The sequence below is a fragment of the Notamacropus eugenii genome, chromosome 2 (genome assembly GCF_028372415.1).
Source record: "Notamacropus eugenii isolate mMacEug1 chromosome 2, mMacEug1.pri_v2, whole genome shotgun sequence".
Lineage (NCBI taxonomy): Eukaryota > Metazoa > Chordata > Mammalia > Diprotodontia > Macropodidae > Notamacropus > Notamacropus eugenii.
This window is the reverse complement of record NC_092873.1, coordinates 285,824,381-285,840,322: the sequence shown is the minus strand read 5'-3', so window position 1 is coordinate 285,840,322 and position 15,942 is coordinate 285,824,381. Positions and strand designations below refer to the sequence as shown.

The window sequence follows — 15,942 nt, the reverse complement described above, 5'->3', positions numbered from 1 at the left end:
ATAGCCTATAAGCAAGCCACTTAGAGCTCTGAGTCATTTTCCTGGCAAGCCAATCAGGTCAGAGAACCAGAGTTGCAAAACAATAACTAGCCCAGCCCCAGGGACCCTGGAAATATATTACAGGTATCAGTTAGGAAAACAAAGCCTTAGTGTTTTAGCAGGCTGCAGAGCCCAGGCTGAGATTTCTAATCCAACACAATTGCTTACACTGACAATGCCCATTTTTACATTTGTTTCAGAACAAGGGACGCTCAAACCAGAGGTAAGATTAAAGCTTTTACATGCTTGCTTTCTGCATTGTTTGCTAACTTGAGCAGAAATGGTTCTTTTAAATGCAAAATGTACATTTTTTTTCCTTTTAAAAAAATGTGGACATAACCAGAGCTAAAGGGAGCAACCAAGTACATTTGAATAAGTTGCACTGGTCAGTTCTTGGGGAGGGGGAGATTTGCACTAATTGCCATCCTGTCTGTACTGAAATTTCTTTTCTGTTTTTTTTTAACAGATTAATAGAAAGATGAGAAAATGTAAGCTAATGGTTATAACATTAGCATGCCTATGTTGAAGTTGAAGTGTTATTCTTAAAAGTAGTTCAAAAAGCAAAACTTATGCAATGATATAGCACTAATGTGTGGCTGTCTACCCAATCGAAACCAGATGGTACAAAGGATAGAGTAGTGGATTGGATTTCACTTCAATGCCATTTAATTAAGTTCAACAAACATTTATTAAGTGCCTACACTGAGCAAGATGAGAGAGTCACTTGGCATAGAGAATCAGCTTTGGAGAAAAGGAGACTTGAATTTAAGGTTCACCAATGACACAATGTCCTGGTGACTCTGAATATGTCCTTTAGCCATTCAGTACTCCATGGCAATTCTCTAACATGACATCTGATAATCAGTTGGTGGCTGATAATCAACTGGTGAGGAGAGTTTCTTCACCAGCAATTCTGAACCTGTCATCAGAGGATCCTCAGAGACACTTTCAGGGAGTACTTGAGGTCAAAACTGTTTTCACAATAATAAAACATTTTAATTTTGAGTAGGGTAACTTTTGATATAATTCACATGAACAGAAGCTCTTTGGAGTCTTCAATAACTTTTAACAATGTGAAATGGTCTAGAGACAAAAAAGATTGAGAGTCACTGCTCTATACCAATGAAATCACAGATATAACCCATCCTCATTCACTCCCCACCCCCTATAATACTGAGCTAGTTACTGTTGACACAGAGGGGAAAAAAATTAAACCATTCTTGCCTTTAAAAAGCTTTCATTGGTTCTCTGACTCTCCTTGAGGGGCATATAAATAATTTCCATAAAATCTTGGGCAAGCTGCTTTCACCTTTCCAGGACTCAGTTTCCTCATCTGTACAAAGAAAGAGTTGCACTAAACGATTGCTAAGACATTATATTGATTGGTTCCTTGTCTCAAAATGTATCTACTGCAAACAAAAGTTTGACAGGGTACTAAGTTTTACAAAAACTAACTTGCACGTGGGGAAAGTCATTCTGCCATTAAAACCTACTAACCCTCCCCCCAAAAACTAAACAAACAAATCCCAGTCCTCGAAGGGTTATTATTAGCCCTATTATTCAGTAGGTAAATAGTACACATACTAGAAAATATATGGTCCTGGATGAGGCTACTGCCTAGAAGTAGGTAGGTGGGTGTTATATCATGACAAGCCACTTGTGAGTATTGAAAGGCTTGTCCCTTTGTGTGTCTAGGGATCTAGTTTCATGTTGCTGGTGTTTTTCCACTTAAATGCACAGAGAGATTAATTATCGTATCTTAATGACCTTGACCACATCATGTTATGATCTATTAAAACCATACAAACTTTATACATGAGTAAATTGTCTCTTTAAGAAGATTCTTTTTCATGAGTTACATGATTTAAGGCAGAGTCTTCTAATTTCTGATGCTATTTCAAAATAGAATGCTCTGATCATGTTCAAGTTTATGTAAACAAAAGTCGTTGGGAAATGGTGCAGGTGTACAGAGCATCTTGACATGAGCCATAGTCTTTGGCCAAAAGCCATAAAATCCTGACTTCACTTCAGGTATAAAGTGTACAATGATAACAGAAAACAAAACAAAATAAAATAACAACAATTAGAAAACACAGACAAAATGAATTGTTATACTAACAGTGAAAGTGAAATTTAAAATTGGAGTTGATAGGGGAAACCAAATCTCAAATTGAAAATCTGAAAGTAAATGTTTTTCTTAGCCAAGATGATGATGATAATGATAATAAGATGATGATGGCGGCTAGTATTTATGATGTCTTTTGAAGATTACAAAGTGTTTTTATATGTGTTATTTGATCTCCAAAACAATCCTAAAAGGTAGGTGCTATTATTTTACAGATGAAGAAAATAAGTCTGTAAGTGGTTAAGTGACTTCTCCAGGATCACCCTTCTAGTATATATCTGTCACAGGTTTCAAACCCAGATTTTCCTTACTCCAAGTCTAGTGCTCAATCCATTGTGTCAAAAGAATACATGCCATAAATATGCAAGTAACCTGTTTATAAAGAACTGTTATCTTCATTGGCATCTGAGACACTAAATGGTATCAGAGGATCAGAGCTAAGCATATGAGTCATCATTTGAATCAAATTGAAACATTTATGGATAAAGAAACTGAGGCCAAAAAGAGTTTGAGTGCCTTTCTTATGGTCACAGGGACATGCAAATCTGAATATATTTCATAATTGATATTATAGCAATGTGCTCTCAGTGACGTAGCATTTGGACAGATTGTCACATTACACGTTTTATCTGAATTTTGAAAAGTCTAGCAAGAAGACTGAAAGGGGTATCGATAGAGGGAGACTTATACTTTTATGTTGACACCACTTGGCATTGGCTCCTTTTGTTGACAGCATTTCTACTCTTTTGCCAAATGTGGAGGCATTCTTCTCTCTCAAGAGTTAGAATGGATGAGCATTGTGATATTGCTAGATTCCAATCTCGGATCCAATGTCATTCTATAGGAAGGTTTTCCTGGTCCTCCCAGTTGCTAAACCTTCTCTTCTAAGATTATTTTCCCACTCTATGTACATATGGAATAAATATAGAGTAGACTAGTGTTGGATAGGGCGGCTAGGTGGCAGAGTGAATAGAGCACTGGGTTTGGAATCAGGAAGTCCCGTCTTCATGAGTTTCAAATCTGGCCTCAGATGTTTACTCTCTGTGTGATCCTGGGCAAGTCATTTAACTCTGTTTGCCTAGTTCCTCATCTGTGAAATGTGCTGGAGAAGAAAATGGCAAACCACTCCAGTATCTTTGCCAAGAAAACTCCAAATGGAGTTGCAAAGAGTCACACGTGACTGAAAAACAACTCAACAACAACAACCTAAATGTGGTGTCTCTATTAGAATGTAAGGTCCTGGCGGGCAGAGATTACATTTGTTTTGTTTTGTTTTTAGAACTTCAGCACTTAGCACCATGTCTAGCACATAGTAAGCCCTTAATAAATACTCTTCTGAAGCTTAAATTATTATTGCCCAGTTGGCAAATGCTGAAAGCTCCAGCCTATTGTCCTACTGAGAGAGAACTCAAATAAAATCTCCTTGAAAATATTGATGCTATCCGTACCCCAAAATGAGTACATTGAACTTTCTGTCTAAAATAATGCTTGTTGCCTTACAGCGGTTAATCTTTAAGCTTTTTTGGTATTTCTCCAATGAGGAAGATTTTTAGACTAACTGTATAATCTTTAGAGGATATATGTAACGATTTTGGTCAAGGCTGCCAGGAATGAGCCATCAAGAGAGGAAGATAATGTAGTGGGGTTTTGATCCACCCTTTTATTTTCCACCAGACCTCTATTGAGTTGTTGAAATTTTCCTGGACAGGTTTCTTCTGGTAGGGCTATCTACCTTGTCTCTACCTCACATATTAGGTATTTGATCTTTGAATTTTTTCTTAAAAGAAAAGTTGTTTTTATTCTTATTAAGTGATGAAAAGTAGGTAGATGTATGTCAAAATGTGAAAATAAGCAGTTAATAATTTTCACAGGATTTTAAAATTCCATCCAGCACATTTCTATACTCCTCACCCTCCAAAAATGCCCATCCTCTCATCACAGGAATAAGGGTGGGGTGGAAGGAAGGCACAGCTGCTTCTACAGCAGCTACATGAGATTCTGCTATAAAGATAACTGGGAATTAGATGACATTTCCATATTACTGTCCTCACACACTTTCTAGACTCCATAAACTGAAATAACATATTCATCGTTATAATAACAACAATAATAGCAGCTGATATTTGCATAACTTTATAGTTTACAAAGTATTTTGCATACATTAATTACCTCATCTGAATCTTACATTATCCCTCTGAGGCAAGAACTGCTCCCATATAAAATGCACCCATTTTATAGATGAGGGTACAAGAGGTTAGGCAATTTTTCAATGACCACACCACAAGTAAATATCAGAAGTGAGATTTGATTCCCAGTCTTCCTGACTCCAAGTTTACCTTTTTAAGTTATCACTTATTTCTAGACTCATAGATTTACAGATGAAAAAAAAAAGCCCAGAGAGCTTCAGTGACTTTCCTAATGTAATAGATTTAGTAGATGTAGGACTCAGATCCAGATCCTTTGCTTACAGATATAGCATACTTTTAACTGTACTTCAAACTGCAGCTTAATTCAGTTCAAATAATTTGTCAAGTGCCTACACATGCCAGACACTAAATAAGTAAGCCCCTTTTGCTATTCCAAAAGTCCTTTATTTCATTAAAAAGTTACTGCCACTCTCTGTTGCCTTTGCTAATGAAACAGGAAAAAACTCCAACAATGTCCAAAATTGGTGATTTTCTTCTTCCCCACTTCTCTTCTTTAACAAAGGCCAAAAATTGTAGTCAGAAAGCTAAATGTGCTAGTTTTGGGGCTCGTTCGTGAGTAAAAACATGTCCTGAATTTAATAACCTACAATGTATTTAATAGCTTTTAAATCTGACAGTCATAAACTAACTAGTCTTGAGGCAATTTGCTTTCTGGAAAGGCAGAGTTTTGAAAGAACACTCTATGTTCCTATGAAAATTGGATCGGAGAGTCTGGGGGTGGATGGATGAAATCTGACTAAATTATTATTGAAATTGATCTACTTTTGAGATGAATAGTATTGGAAGGTGAAATTTAAAGTTCAAACATACACACAAGCACACACATATACACACAAAGAAAGAGATAAATGAAATCCTGTCCTTCAAGAAAAAAAGAAATATACATAAGTGAATGGGAATCAAAGTTGTCATAAAAAAAAAAAAAGCAGGTAAAAATTTTAGAGCTTAAAGCAGAATTGAATTGAATCTCTTCCCCTCAGGGAAAACTCCCACACACAATACATGGGTCTGCCTCAAGAAAGTAAAAGTCTCTTCAAATACTGTCTTGGCAGGGAATTTTAAGGCAACAGAAGCATTTTCAAGATGGCACAGTGCTTTATGTTTGATCCCATGGTAGACAAAATCCTGGAGTTACAGGAATGTCAACCAGTGTTCTGTACTTGGGTAGGCGGATGGGGATGAGATTATATCAGAAAAGGGCAGAAAAATCAGGGAATAGCAATGTTTTAGAACATATTTTTGGGTGACCTTAAATAGGTTCAACAGAAGTCCTCCTGATGTTTGGGAACAAGTGCTTTTAAAATGTAAATGATCCTCTGACTATTAAGAAAAAGAAATAACTCACCTTGACCTTTCTAGGAACCCTGGTCTTAAGATTGTTTCCATTTTCTGTTGACTCTGGTGAATAAAGTTAGGCTTGGCTGCTCTAGGTTGCTGGAGGGTAACCTCTGCTACCAGGGTCATTGATGTTTCATTAGACAAAACCAATAGCTGTTGATCCAATAACATAGTTGCAGTAGGCTTGCAGTTTATATGGATTTTAACCTCCAGTATCGCAGTGAAATAAGCCTGACATAGTCCATGAGTCCTATATTATATACTCCTTTAGGGAGAAGGGATCAGAACTGACCTTAGACTCAAGAGACCTCCTCTACAGTTTGACAGAAGGTGAAGGGTTTTTTAAAAAAATTATTTTTAGAGACAATTGGAGTTAAATAACTTTCCCAGGGTCATACAGCTAGTAAGTGTCAGGCTGCATTTGAACTCATGCCCTCCTAACTCCAGGGTCAGTGCTCTATCCATTGCACCACCTAGTTGCTGCAGAGGTGAAGATTTTTGAGTGATCTTCCTCTAAGGATCAGGTTGGACCAGATGATGTTACCCTTTCTTGAACATTCTCACATAGCATCTATAGACCTGACTATTGCTATAGGAGGTAGGTTGGTAGCAGGGGACTGGGGTCGCATTTTCTTTCCCCTTTCACTTAGAAGTTTGAACTGCCACCAATCTGTAGCAGAGGGAGTCTCAGGCAAATTTAATTTCTGTTTTTCAGTCTTCATAGGTCTTGATCCTCCTGTGGTCATTGACACTACTACTCATAATTTCCCTGTATACTCTCTCCTCTTTTGATTTTTGTGAGGTGGATCTCTCATGGTTCTCTTCCTGCCTGACTACTTCTCAATTTCCTTTCTGGATTCTTCCTCTGTACCACAACCATTAAGTGTGGGTGCCCTCCAATGTTCTGTCCTGAGCCATCTCCTCTTTTTACTTCATGCTATCCCACATGTTGATTTCATCAGCTCACTTGAGTTCAATTACCATCTCTGTACATTGATCTATATTTCTAGCCCTAACTTCCCTCAGGAATTATAGTCATACATTACCAACTGCCTCTTGGATATCTCAAAGCAGATTTCATATCACTGGTCCAGCAAGGTGTTGCAGTGGATATAGTGCCTGATTGGAGTCAGGAAAACCCAAGTTCAAATCTGACCTCAGACACTTACTAGCTGTGTGACCTAGGGCAAATCACTTAACCCTGTTTGCCTCAGTTTCCTCATCTGTAAAGTGAGCTGGAGAAGGAAATGGAAAACCACTCTAGCATCTTTGCCAAGAAAACCCCAAATGGGGTCACGAAGAATTGAACATGACTGAGCAACAACAAAAAAGTTGTCTTTAACCCAACATATCCAAAACAGAACTCCTTCTCTCCTACGTTTCCCCTCTTCCCCACTTCCCTATTATTGTTGAGGCACCGTTACCCTAGATGTGCAGAGTGACAATCTTAGTGTCGTCTTCTGCTTTGTATTCTTACCTCACATGCCCAATCCATTGCCAATCTTGTAATTTCTAGCTTTACCACATCTCCCATATACATGCCATCTTCTACTCACATGGCTAGCACCTTTGTTCAGGCCTTTATTAACTCTTGCTTGAGTTATTGCAATAGTCTTCTGGTTGATCTCCTTGCTTCAGTTCTTTCCCCATAGCAATCCATCATCCAGTTGGTGGCTAAGGTGGTTTTTCCAAAATGTAGGCATCCCCATGTCATCCATTCTGCTTGGTAAGTTCCAGTGGCTTCCTGTTACCTCCAAAATCAGTCTGACTCTTCACACCTTGGCCCCTTCTTAAACTGTCCTTCTAACCCATACTACAATGTAAATAGTTATTGTTTCTGGTTTGGTCAGAAACTTACACGTCTTTCCCTCTAAGACTGATTGTTTTTATTAGGTAAAAGAGACCATTCTTTGGCTCATTTCTTACCTAGCCTAAATCACCAAATAGCCATTGCCTCAGTCAAAGTGAGGACTCTGAAAGACCCTAGCTTAAAAAGGTCAAGGTCTCCCCCTGCATCTGGGGTTCTCCAGTCATCCTAATTGACATCTGGTCACTGGATCTGCATGGATCTGGAGGAGAAAGTGAGGCTGGTGACTTTACATAGCCCTCCCTCATTTAAATCCAATTCACTTGCACGTTACAGCATCACTTCACTGATGTCATGGTCTTCTTCCCGAATGAATAACAAACAAACAATTCATCTATCCTCACCTTCTCTGCTGAAGCGTGTCACTCCATTTCTCATGTTCATACCTTTGCAGTAATTGTCCTTTAGGCTTAAATTACTCTGTTCCCTCACCTCCGTGTCTTAGTTTCCCTGGCTATCTTCAAGACTCAATCCAAATCCTACCTTCTTTAGGAAGCCTTTCTCAGGTGTCTCTGCTACTAACGCCTTCCCCTCTCTGATTACCTTCCTTCTATTCTGTGTGTCTTTTATATGCGCTTATTTATGCATTGTCTCCATCACAAAAATATCAGCTCCTTGAGGAGAGATAGTGGTTTTGTCTTTCTTTGTAACTCCAACATCCAACACAATGCCCAAAATACTGGAATCAGTTAATAAATGCTTCTTGACTGGTTTGAGTGGCAATTTAACTGACATTTCTCTATTTGACTTCGGCAAAAAATACAGTCACAACTAACCCAAATTCATGTTTTTTGCATCTTCTGTCTCTTTTTTTTTTCTTGCTAGATGCAATGTCTAAAATCTTTGTAGCAAGAGGCAGATAGTACATCTGCTCTGGATAACTAACTTAGATACAGACATTATTCTCTAAAAGTAATTGAGTTTCATTTTTGATAGACTTCATGGAAATATGTCTACATTGTGTCATGTTCTTAGACAGCATTTTTTTCTGTCTCTACTATGAAAGACATGAAGGCAAAAATGTTATCAGGGGAGAAATTAATAACCCTTAGGAAGAATGAACTTATGGCGTATAATAACCTTATTCTTCCATTCACTCACTGAAGTTTTTCCTACAATAATCCTTCTAACGTGTTCAGATCCATCAAACAGCATGATTGTAGATTTAGACCTCAGAAGGACCTTTGAGTTTATCTGATCTGATTCTTTTCCTTTAAGGATGAGGAAACTGATGCCCTGAGAGATTAAATTATTTGTCCAAGGTTATACAGGTAGTAAATGGTGGAATTTGAATACAGGTCCTCAACTCAAACTCCTTCTCCCTTTCCTTTGTATTACATTGTAGTAAAAAACAATTCACTCATATCATCTCTGTCCCACTTTTGTTTTTCAAGTACAAGTCTTCTTCCTTCCTTCTTTCCTTCCTTCCTCCCTCCCTTCCTCCCTCCCTTCCTTCCTTCCTTCCTTCCTTCCTTCCTTCCTTCCTTCCTTCCTTCCTTCCTTCCTTTTTTCTTCTTCCTCCCTCCCTCCCTCTCTACTTCTCTCTCTTCTTTTCTCCCTCCCTTCCTCTTCCTTTCTTCCTTCCTTCCCCTCTTTTTTCTCTTCCTTCCTCCTTACCTTCCTCTCTCCCTTTCTCCTCCCCTTCTTTCTTCTTCTTCTTCTTCTTCTTCTTCTTCTTCTTCTTCTCCTCCCCTCCTCTCTCTCTCTCTCTTTCTCTCTCTCTCTCTCTCTCTCTCTCTCTCTCTCTCTCTCTCTCTCACACACACACACACACACACACACACACACACACACACACACACACACTCTGTCTTCCCCCTCCCCCCATTCCCTTCTCTTCTTTTCATCCTCCTCTCTTCTCCCCCTTCCCCCTCTCCCTCATTTTTGGATCTGACCTATGATATCATGTGGTATAAGGAACTGCCCTGTGAAGAAACTCTTAACAGTGCAGGTTGCCACTTGCTTTTAGGACATGGGAGTCTAAGAGACTCTGTAACCACTGAATGTTTAACTACTTACCCAGAGTAACACAGCCAGTTGGTGTTAGAGTTAAGGCTTGGTCTTGGGTCTCCCAGATAACAGGGCCAGCTCTCTACCCAGGATGCTTAGGGCTGTCTCTTATGAGTATTGGCTAGTATTTAAAACATTATGTTTTGTTCCAAGGTTCAATTAAATAGATGTAGAGATAAAGAGATTCTGATGGTGATAATGAGCATAAGCATGTGCCGACTTCTCACTTGCCTCATTTATCAGCTCTTGCCAGGAAGAAAAAACTTTTTGGTCCTGAACCCTGTAGTCAAATGAGAAGTGTATTTTTAAAGTGCTTAGTAAGCCTTAAAGAGCTAGATACATGCCAACTTGCATTGGTAGTAGTGGTAATAGTAGTAGTAGTAGTAATGGTAACAGTAGTAGTATTAATAGTAGTAGTAGTAGTGGTGGTTACTGCTATTGTTATAGTTGCCATTGTAGCATTTGTCATCACCATATAGCTTAAATATTGGCAGTAACCAGATGGTTTAGTGAACAGACGATCAGACTTGAAGGTGGGAAGACTCGAGTTTGAATCCTGACTCATCTCATACGTGTGTGTGTGTGCATACACATACATACTATCTTTGTCACTTAGACAGGTCACTTAACCTCTTTAGGGTCCTCATCTGTACAAATAGGGACAATAATAACATTCATTTTACTGAGTTATTGTGAAGATCAAGTGAGATCACATATGCGAACTTCAAACCTTAAAACAATATATAAAGGTTAGCTATCATTATTAACATTATAATCAAATCCAGCTAGCAAGTATACATTAAGCATCTTTTTCTTACATTCCAAATAATAATGCTAAAGGCTGAGCATACAAAGTGGTTCCTTCCCTCAACGAACTTACCATCTAAAGGGAATACATACATATATAAGACACATATAGATGTATGCAAAGCATGTCGATGGATACATTCATAGCACTTATAAAGGAAATAGGATTTGAGGAAAAGTAGATAGTGATGGCAAGTTAAAAAGTGATATTACTGGATAACTATTTCTCCCAGAAATTATTTATTAAACATCAATGCTATTTAGAATGTAAAATCCTGGGGTGTGGGTAGAAAATTAATTATGATGAAAATAAGCTTGAAAGCAACAAGATACATAAGCATTTAAGATTATTCACTTCAGTTATAGATCATTCTGCCTTCTAAAGCATGATAGTTTAATGTCTCAGAAACCACCTGACAGATGCCTTTAATTTTTTTTCCTTTTTCTCCCCCCCACTACCCAGAAACCACCTAATGGACTTCGAAGACTCCCCAGACAAGTGGATCCAGGTTTGTTTCATGGTTTTCTATAGTGATAACTGCAGTTAAATTTCCAAAATTGTCCTTCAGTGTCAGGCCAGTTCTGAGCCTAATAGCTCTCAGCACACTACCTGTTTTAGTAACCAGAGAAGAAGGTCTTAAATATCCATCAGCCAAAAGAATAGGATGCTGCCAAGGGGAAGGTCAAGATGACTTGAATAACACTCATCTAATGCTAAATTCTTTATAATCAGTGCTGGGGATGACCATTTGCTTTCCTGACTCTCTATGTAGCCTGACAGTTCCCAGGCCCTTTCCCCATTGGGCTCCAAAACAATAAAAGAAAATCTAGAAGCTTGTAGTTCTTGAGAAAAACCAGAAACCAAATGAAGTGGATACACTCTCCATCTCCAGAAAGAGAGTATTTTTTTTTCTATGCTCTGTATAAAGTTTTGTAATTGCATCATTCATTTTGACTAATATTTTAAAGGAAAAAATCCTTAGAAACTTTGTACACAACTGCACAAATATTCCCTCAAGAGACCAATTATTTGTCTGAATAATAATGATTTTTTAAAAAATAGTTCTTCCATTGAATACTGTGAGATTTTTCTTTTATCATTGCTATACTGTGATTTTTTCAGCAAAAAAAAGTTACTCCTTTCACACTTTAATTATCAAAGATTTATTAGGTCAATGTTGAGATCATTAGAGGCAAAGTTTACTTAAGCTACTGCTCAAGGTTGTATGATGGTAATTGGAGGAAAGGGTAAAAAAAAATTAGTTTTGGACTATTCTTGCTGGAAAGAAAGATTCTGTGGCTAGAGCTTCTTTGTGGTGGTTTCCCCTTTCTTTTTCTTCTTCTTTTCATCATTACCAGTGTTCACTTGGCTATAAACTAAAGCTTTCAAAGAGTTACAGCTTTTAAACAAACCACACCCATATTTTTCATGTTAGTTTATGAGTTGTCTTAGAGGATTTATGGAAGCTTTATTGCCTCTGGCCAAAGGTTGCCTCACTTGTATTCTGGGATGTTTAAAGCTTTCAATTCTGGGAGAAATCATGGCCAATGTTTTGCAAGTTTTTTTTTTTATGCTTCTAACTTTCACAAGACAATGCTGTATATGGGTGTGTTTGTTCAAGGGATTCACCATGGAAATCTGATGTTATACCAAGTATGAATTAGGAACTGATTCTTTTCATGGTGACATGATGCCCAAGAATGTAGAAGTGTTGCTATGATAACCAAGGAATATTGTGAATTTGAAAAACAAATGAAAGGACCCTGGAACCTATCTATCTGTCATAATAGTACTAATAAAGCAGAAACATTTCTTATAGCAGCTAGGTGGCACAGTGGATAGTACTGGGCCTGAAGTCAGGAAGACCTGAATTCAAATCTAGCATCGGACACTTGCTAACTGTAAGACTCTGGGCAAATCTCTTAACTTCTCTCAAACTCAACTTACCTCCCAGGTTTGTTGTGAGAAGCAAATGAGACAATTTATGCAAAGTACTTTGCAAACTTTAAAGTACTGTTTGAATGCTAGCGACCAAGATGATGATGATGATGATAATTGCACTTAATTTGTGCCAGGCAGTGTGCTAAATACTTTATAGATATTATCTCATTTGATCCTTACAACAACTCTGGGAGGTAGGTACTCTTATTATCTCCATTTTACAGTTGGGGAGACTGAGACAGACAGAGGTTAAGTGAATTGCCCAGTGTCACAGTTTTTAAATGTCTAAGGCTGGATTTGAACTCAGGTCTTCTTAATTCTAGGCCTAGAACTCTATCTACCATACCACCCGCATGTGTTCATCCAAAGAAGACCGTGTCATGAGAGAAATGATGACGTGACTTGCACTTGACTTTGTTTGGAGTGAAGGAGGGCTATGCAGGTCACCAGCCTCACTTCTTCTCCAGTCATCTGAATCCAGTGACCAGATATTTATCAGGATGACTAGAGATGACCCAGGATGAGACAGTTGGGGTTAAGTGACTTGCCCAAGGTCACACAGCTAGTGAGTGTCAAGTGTCTGAGGTGAGATTTGAACTCAGGTCCTCCTGGACTCCTGCACTGGTGCTCTATTCACTGTATGACCTAGCTACCACCTGCATATCTCTAGTGCAGGAGTGAGGAACCTGTGTCCTGAAGGCTTCATGTGATCTTCTAGGTCCTCAACTGCAGCTTTTTGACTCAATCCAAACTTCACAGAACAAATCCTTTTAGTGCTGCTGTAGATAGATAACTAGGCCTGGTGTCAAGACTCAAGTTCAAATCCAGCCTCAGTCTGCAGCTACCTGTGTGACCTAAGACAAGTCACTTAACCTCTGGTAGCCTCACTTTCTGTAAAATGGATCAGGTGAGATAATAATTGTAAAGTACTCAGTACAGTATCGGGCACATAGTAGGCACTATATAAATATTAGTTATTATTATTATCATTTCCAGCTTAACTATTTAATACCTACTATGTGCCAAGTACCGTGCTAAATGGTAGAAAGAGACAAAGAAAAATCAAATAGTCCCTGCTTTCAAGGAGTTGGCATTTGACAGTGGGTAGTATGTATATACATACAAAATAAAGACAAAGTATCTCATTGAGCAGCCAGATGATGCAGTAGATAGAACATTAGACTTGGAGTCAGGAAGACCTGAGTTCAAATCTATCCTCAAACACTTATTAGCTTTATGACCCTGGGCAAATCAATTAACCCTCTTTGCTTCAATTTCCTCATCTGTCAAATGAACTGGAGAAGGAAATGGGAAACTACTCCAGTCTCTGTACCAGGAAAACCCAAATAAGGTCACGAAGTCTCAGATATGACTGAAATGATTGAACAGCAACCCCAACAATCAAAGTAGTTTACAGGAGAAGAAGCATTGACTGCTGGTTGGACAGGGGATAGAGTACTGGCCATGGAGTCAGATAGACCTGACTTTAAACCTCGCCTTAGACTCTTACTAGCTATTAATCTTGGGCAAGTCACTGAAGCAGCCTGCCTCAGTGTCCTCAGTGGTAAAATGGGAATAATGATAGCATCTATCTTCCAGGGTTTCTGTGAAGATAAAATGAGATAATATTTGTAAAGCTCTCTGCAAACCTTAAAGCGCTCTGCAAATATCAGCTTTGACTATCATAACTGCTGTGGGCGATCAGGAAGATGCTCCTGGAAGGGAACTGTGGTGGGAGCTAGGGTTTTCAAGAGGCAGAATGAGTGGATTCCAGGCATGGTTGACAGCTTGTGAAAAAAGCAGGTCAGAGGAAGGTGGAACATCACATATAGGGAACAGGAAATGGGTCAGTCTGTCCTGGAATGTACAATATGTGAGAGAGACTCATAGGAAAACAGTCTGGAAACATAGGTTGGAGACAAATTGTGAAAAGCTGTAAATGTCAAACAGAGGAGACTCTAGTTTATTCTAGGGACAACAGAGAACTACTGAAACTTCTCGATCAGAGGAGATTTTCAATATAGTATTTATTTTTTGTAACAGCCTTAATATTAGGAATTTTAAAGATGGACTATTTTAGAAAGCTGTTCTTTCTTTAACTATGTATTTTAAATAATATGTCAAATTCTAGAGTTAAAAAAGGTTTACTCTATTTTTTTCTCATGGGATTCCATTCTTAATCTGGTAATATACAAATGGGAATATGTGATTTGAGTAAGGAAGAATTTCCTACCTTACCAATGTTTCAGGAATAAATGGATTTCATAAAGTGAGGGAATACCTATAATCAGAGAAGGGAGTTGTAATCAAATATCCACAAAGCATGCTCACTTCAGAGCTCTGTAGAATTGTAAACAGATTTCATCTGACACCCTAATTTGTTTCTCATGTCATTGACAGAGAAGAAAAAATGCCTGATCTGGTACTCCAACAAAATATTATTTGGAATAAGCTAAACACTTAAGAATACTTGTCCTGACTTAAATTATAAGTGAAACGTTATAATCTCTCCCTCTTTCTATTTGGCTATCTATCTGTCTGTCTATCTATCCATCCATCCATCCATCCATCCATCCATCCATCCATCCATCCATCTGTCTGTCTGTCTGTCTTTTCTGGTTCTAAGATGCTAAGCTAAATATGCAGTATTTTCCCTTTTCCATTTCTATCCCCATCACAAGAAGTGTTGCTCTCTGTACATAGCAGACTGGTACAGTGGATGTCAGGAAGACATATATTCAAATCCTTCCTTGAACATTTACAATCTGGGAAACATGGAACAATTTATTTAATCTTTCTGAGCCTCAGTTTCTTATCTGTAAAATAGGAAGATAATAGTACCTACCTTCCACGGTTGTAATGAGGATCAAATGATATGAGAAAATGTATGTAGAGCCTACACACACACACATATACACACCTATGTATATATACATGTAAGTAAACATGAGACATTCTCATGCACATTATTGTGATGATGATGACAACATGGCTGACAGTTGTGTATACCTGAAAAAAAAGATCATTTCTTTGGTTTTAGTCTTTCTACTTTTTATTAATATTTCTGAATTTCCCCCAAAAATATCAGTTGAGTATGTCTTATGTAAGGAAAACCACTGTGGAAATCTGATGTGACAACAAGAATGAATTAGGGATTGACTCTTTTCATAGCAATTAATGCTCTGTAAAGCAGGAACATTGCTGTGTCCACAGGGATGTCAGTTAGAATTTGAGGAATATATAAAAGGCATCAGGGTTTGCTTCCCAGGCTCGGTACCTTACAGGTATTAAATATAACTGCATTCAAAATGAGCCCCTCATTTTCTGATTGCTATATACCGTGTTGGCTGCTATTGTTTCCCCTAAATGCCAGCACTGTGTTTAATTAAATGCTATTTGTCATCATTGCTTTTGCTGCACAGAAATCCTTTCCATCCCATCTCACTTTTCAAGCTTAGTCAGGCTTGGCTACATGGACCGATGAACATTACTTCAAATGCTGGTCTCAGGGGTACTGATGCTTTAGCACTAAACTATGCCTTACAGGTAAAAGCTGAATGGAAAGAGATACACATTTAAACCAATTAACACTTGTGCAATACCAGTC

The 15,942-nt window shown here is 38.2% G+C and overlaps 1 protein-coding gene across 2 annotated transcripts in view; it reads left to right on the top strand.

The window, feature by feature from the left end:
- The window catches only part of VAV3 (vav guanine nucleotide exchange factor 3), a 453,372-nt gene that overhangs the window by 321,566 nt on the left and 115,864 nt on the right, over positions 1–15,942 (top strand). For both annotated transcript variants that reach the window (XM_072644176.1, XM_072644175.1), the window contains exons 18-19: positions 240–262; positions 10,857–10,902. In XM_072644176.1, the coding sequence (XP_072500277.1) occupies positions 240–262; positions 10,857–10,902 (69 nt within the window). The remainder of the gene's footprint in view (positions 1–239; positions 263–10,856; positions 10,903–15,942) is intronic.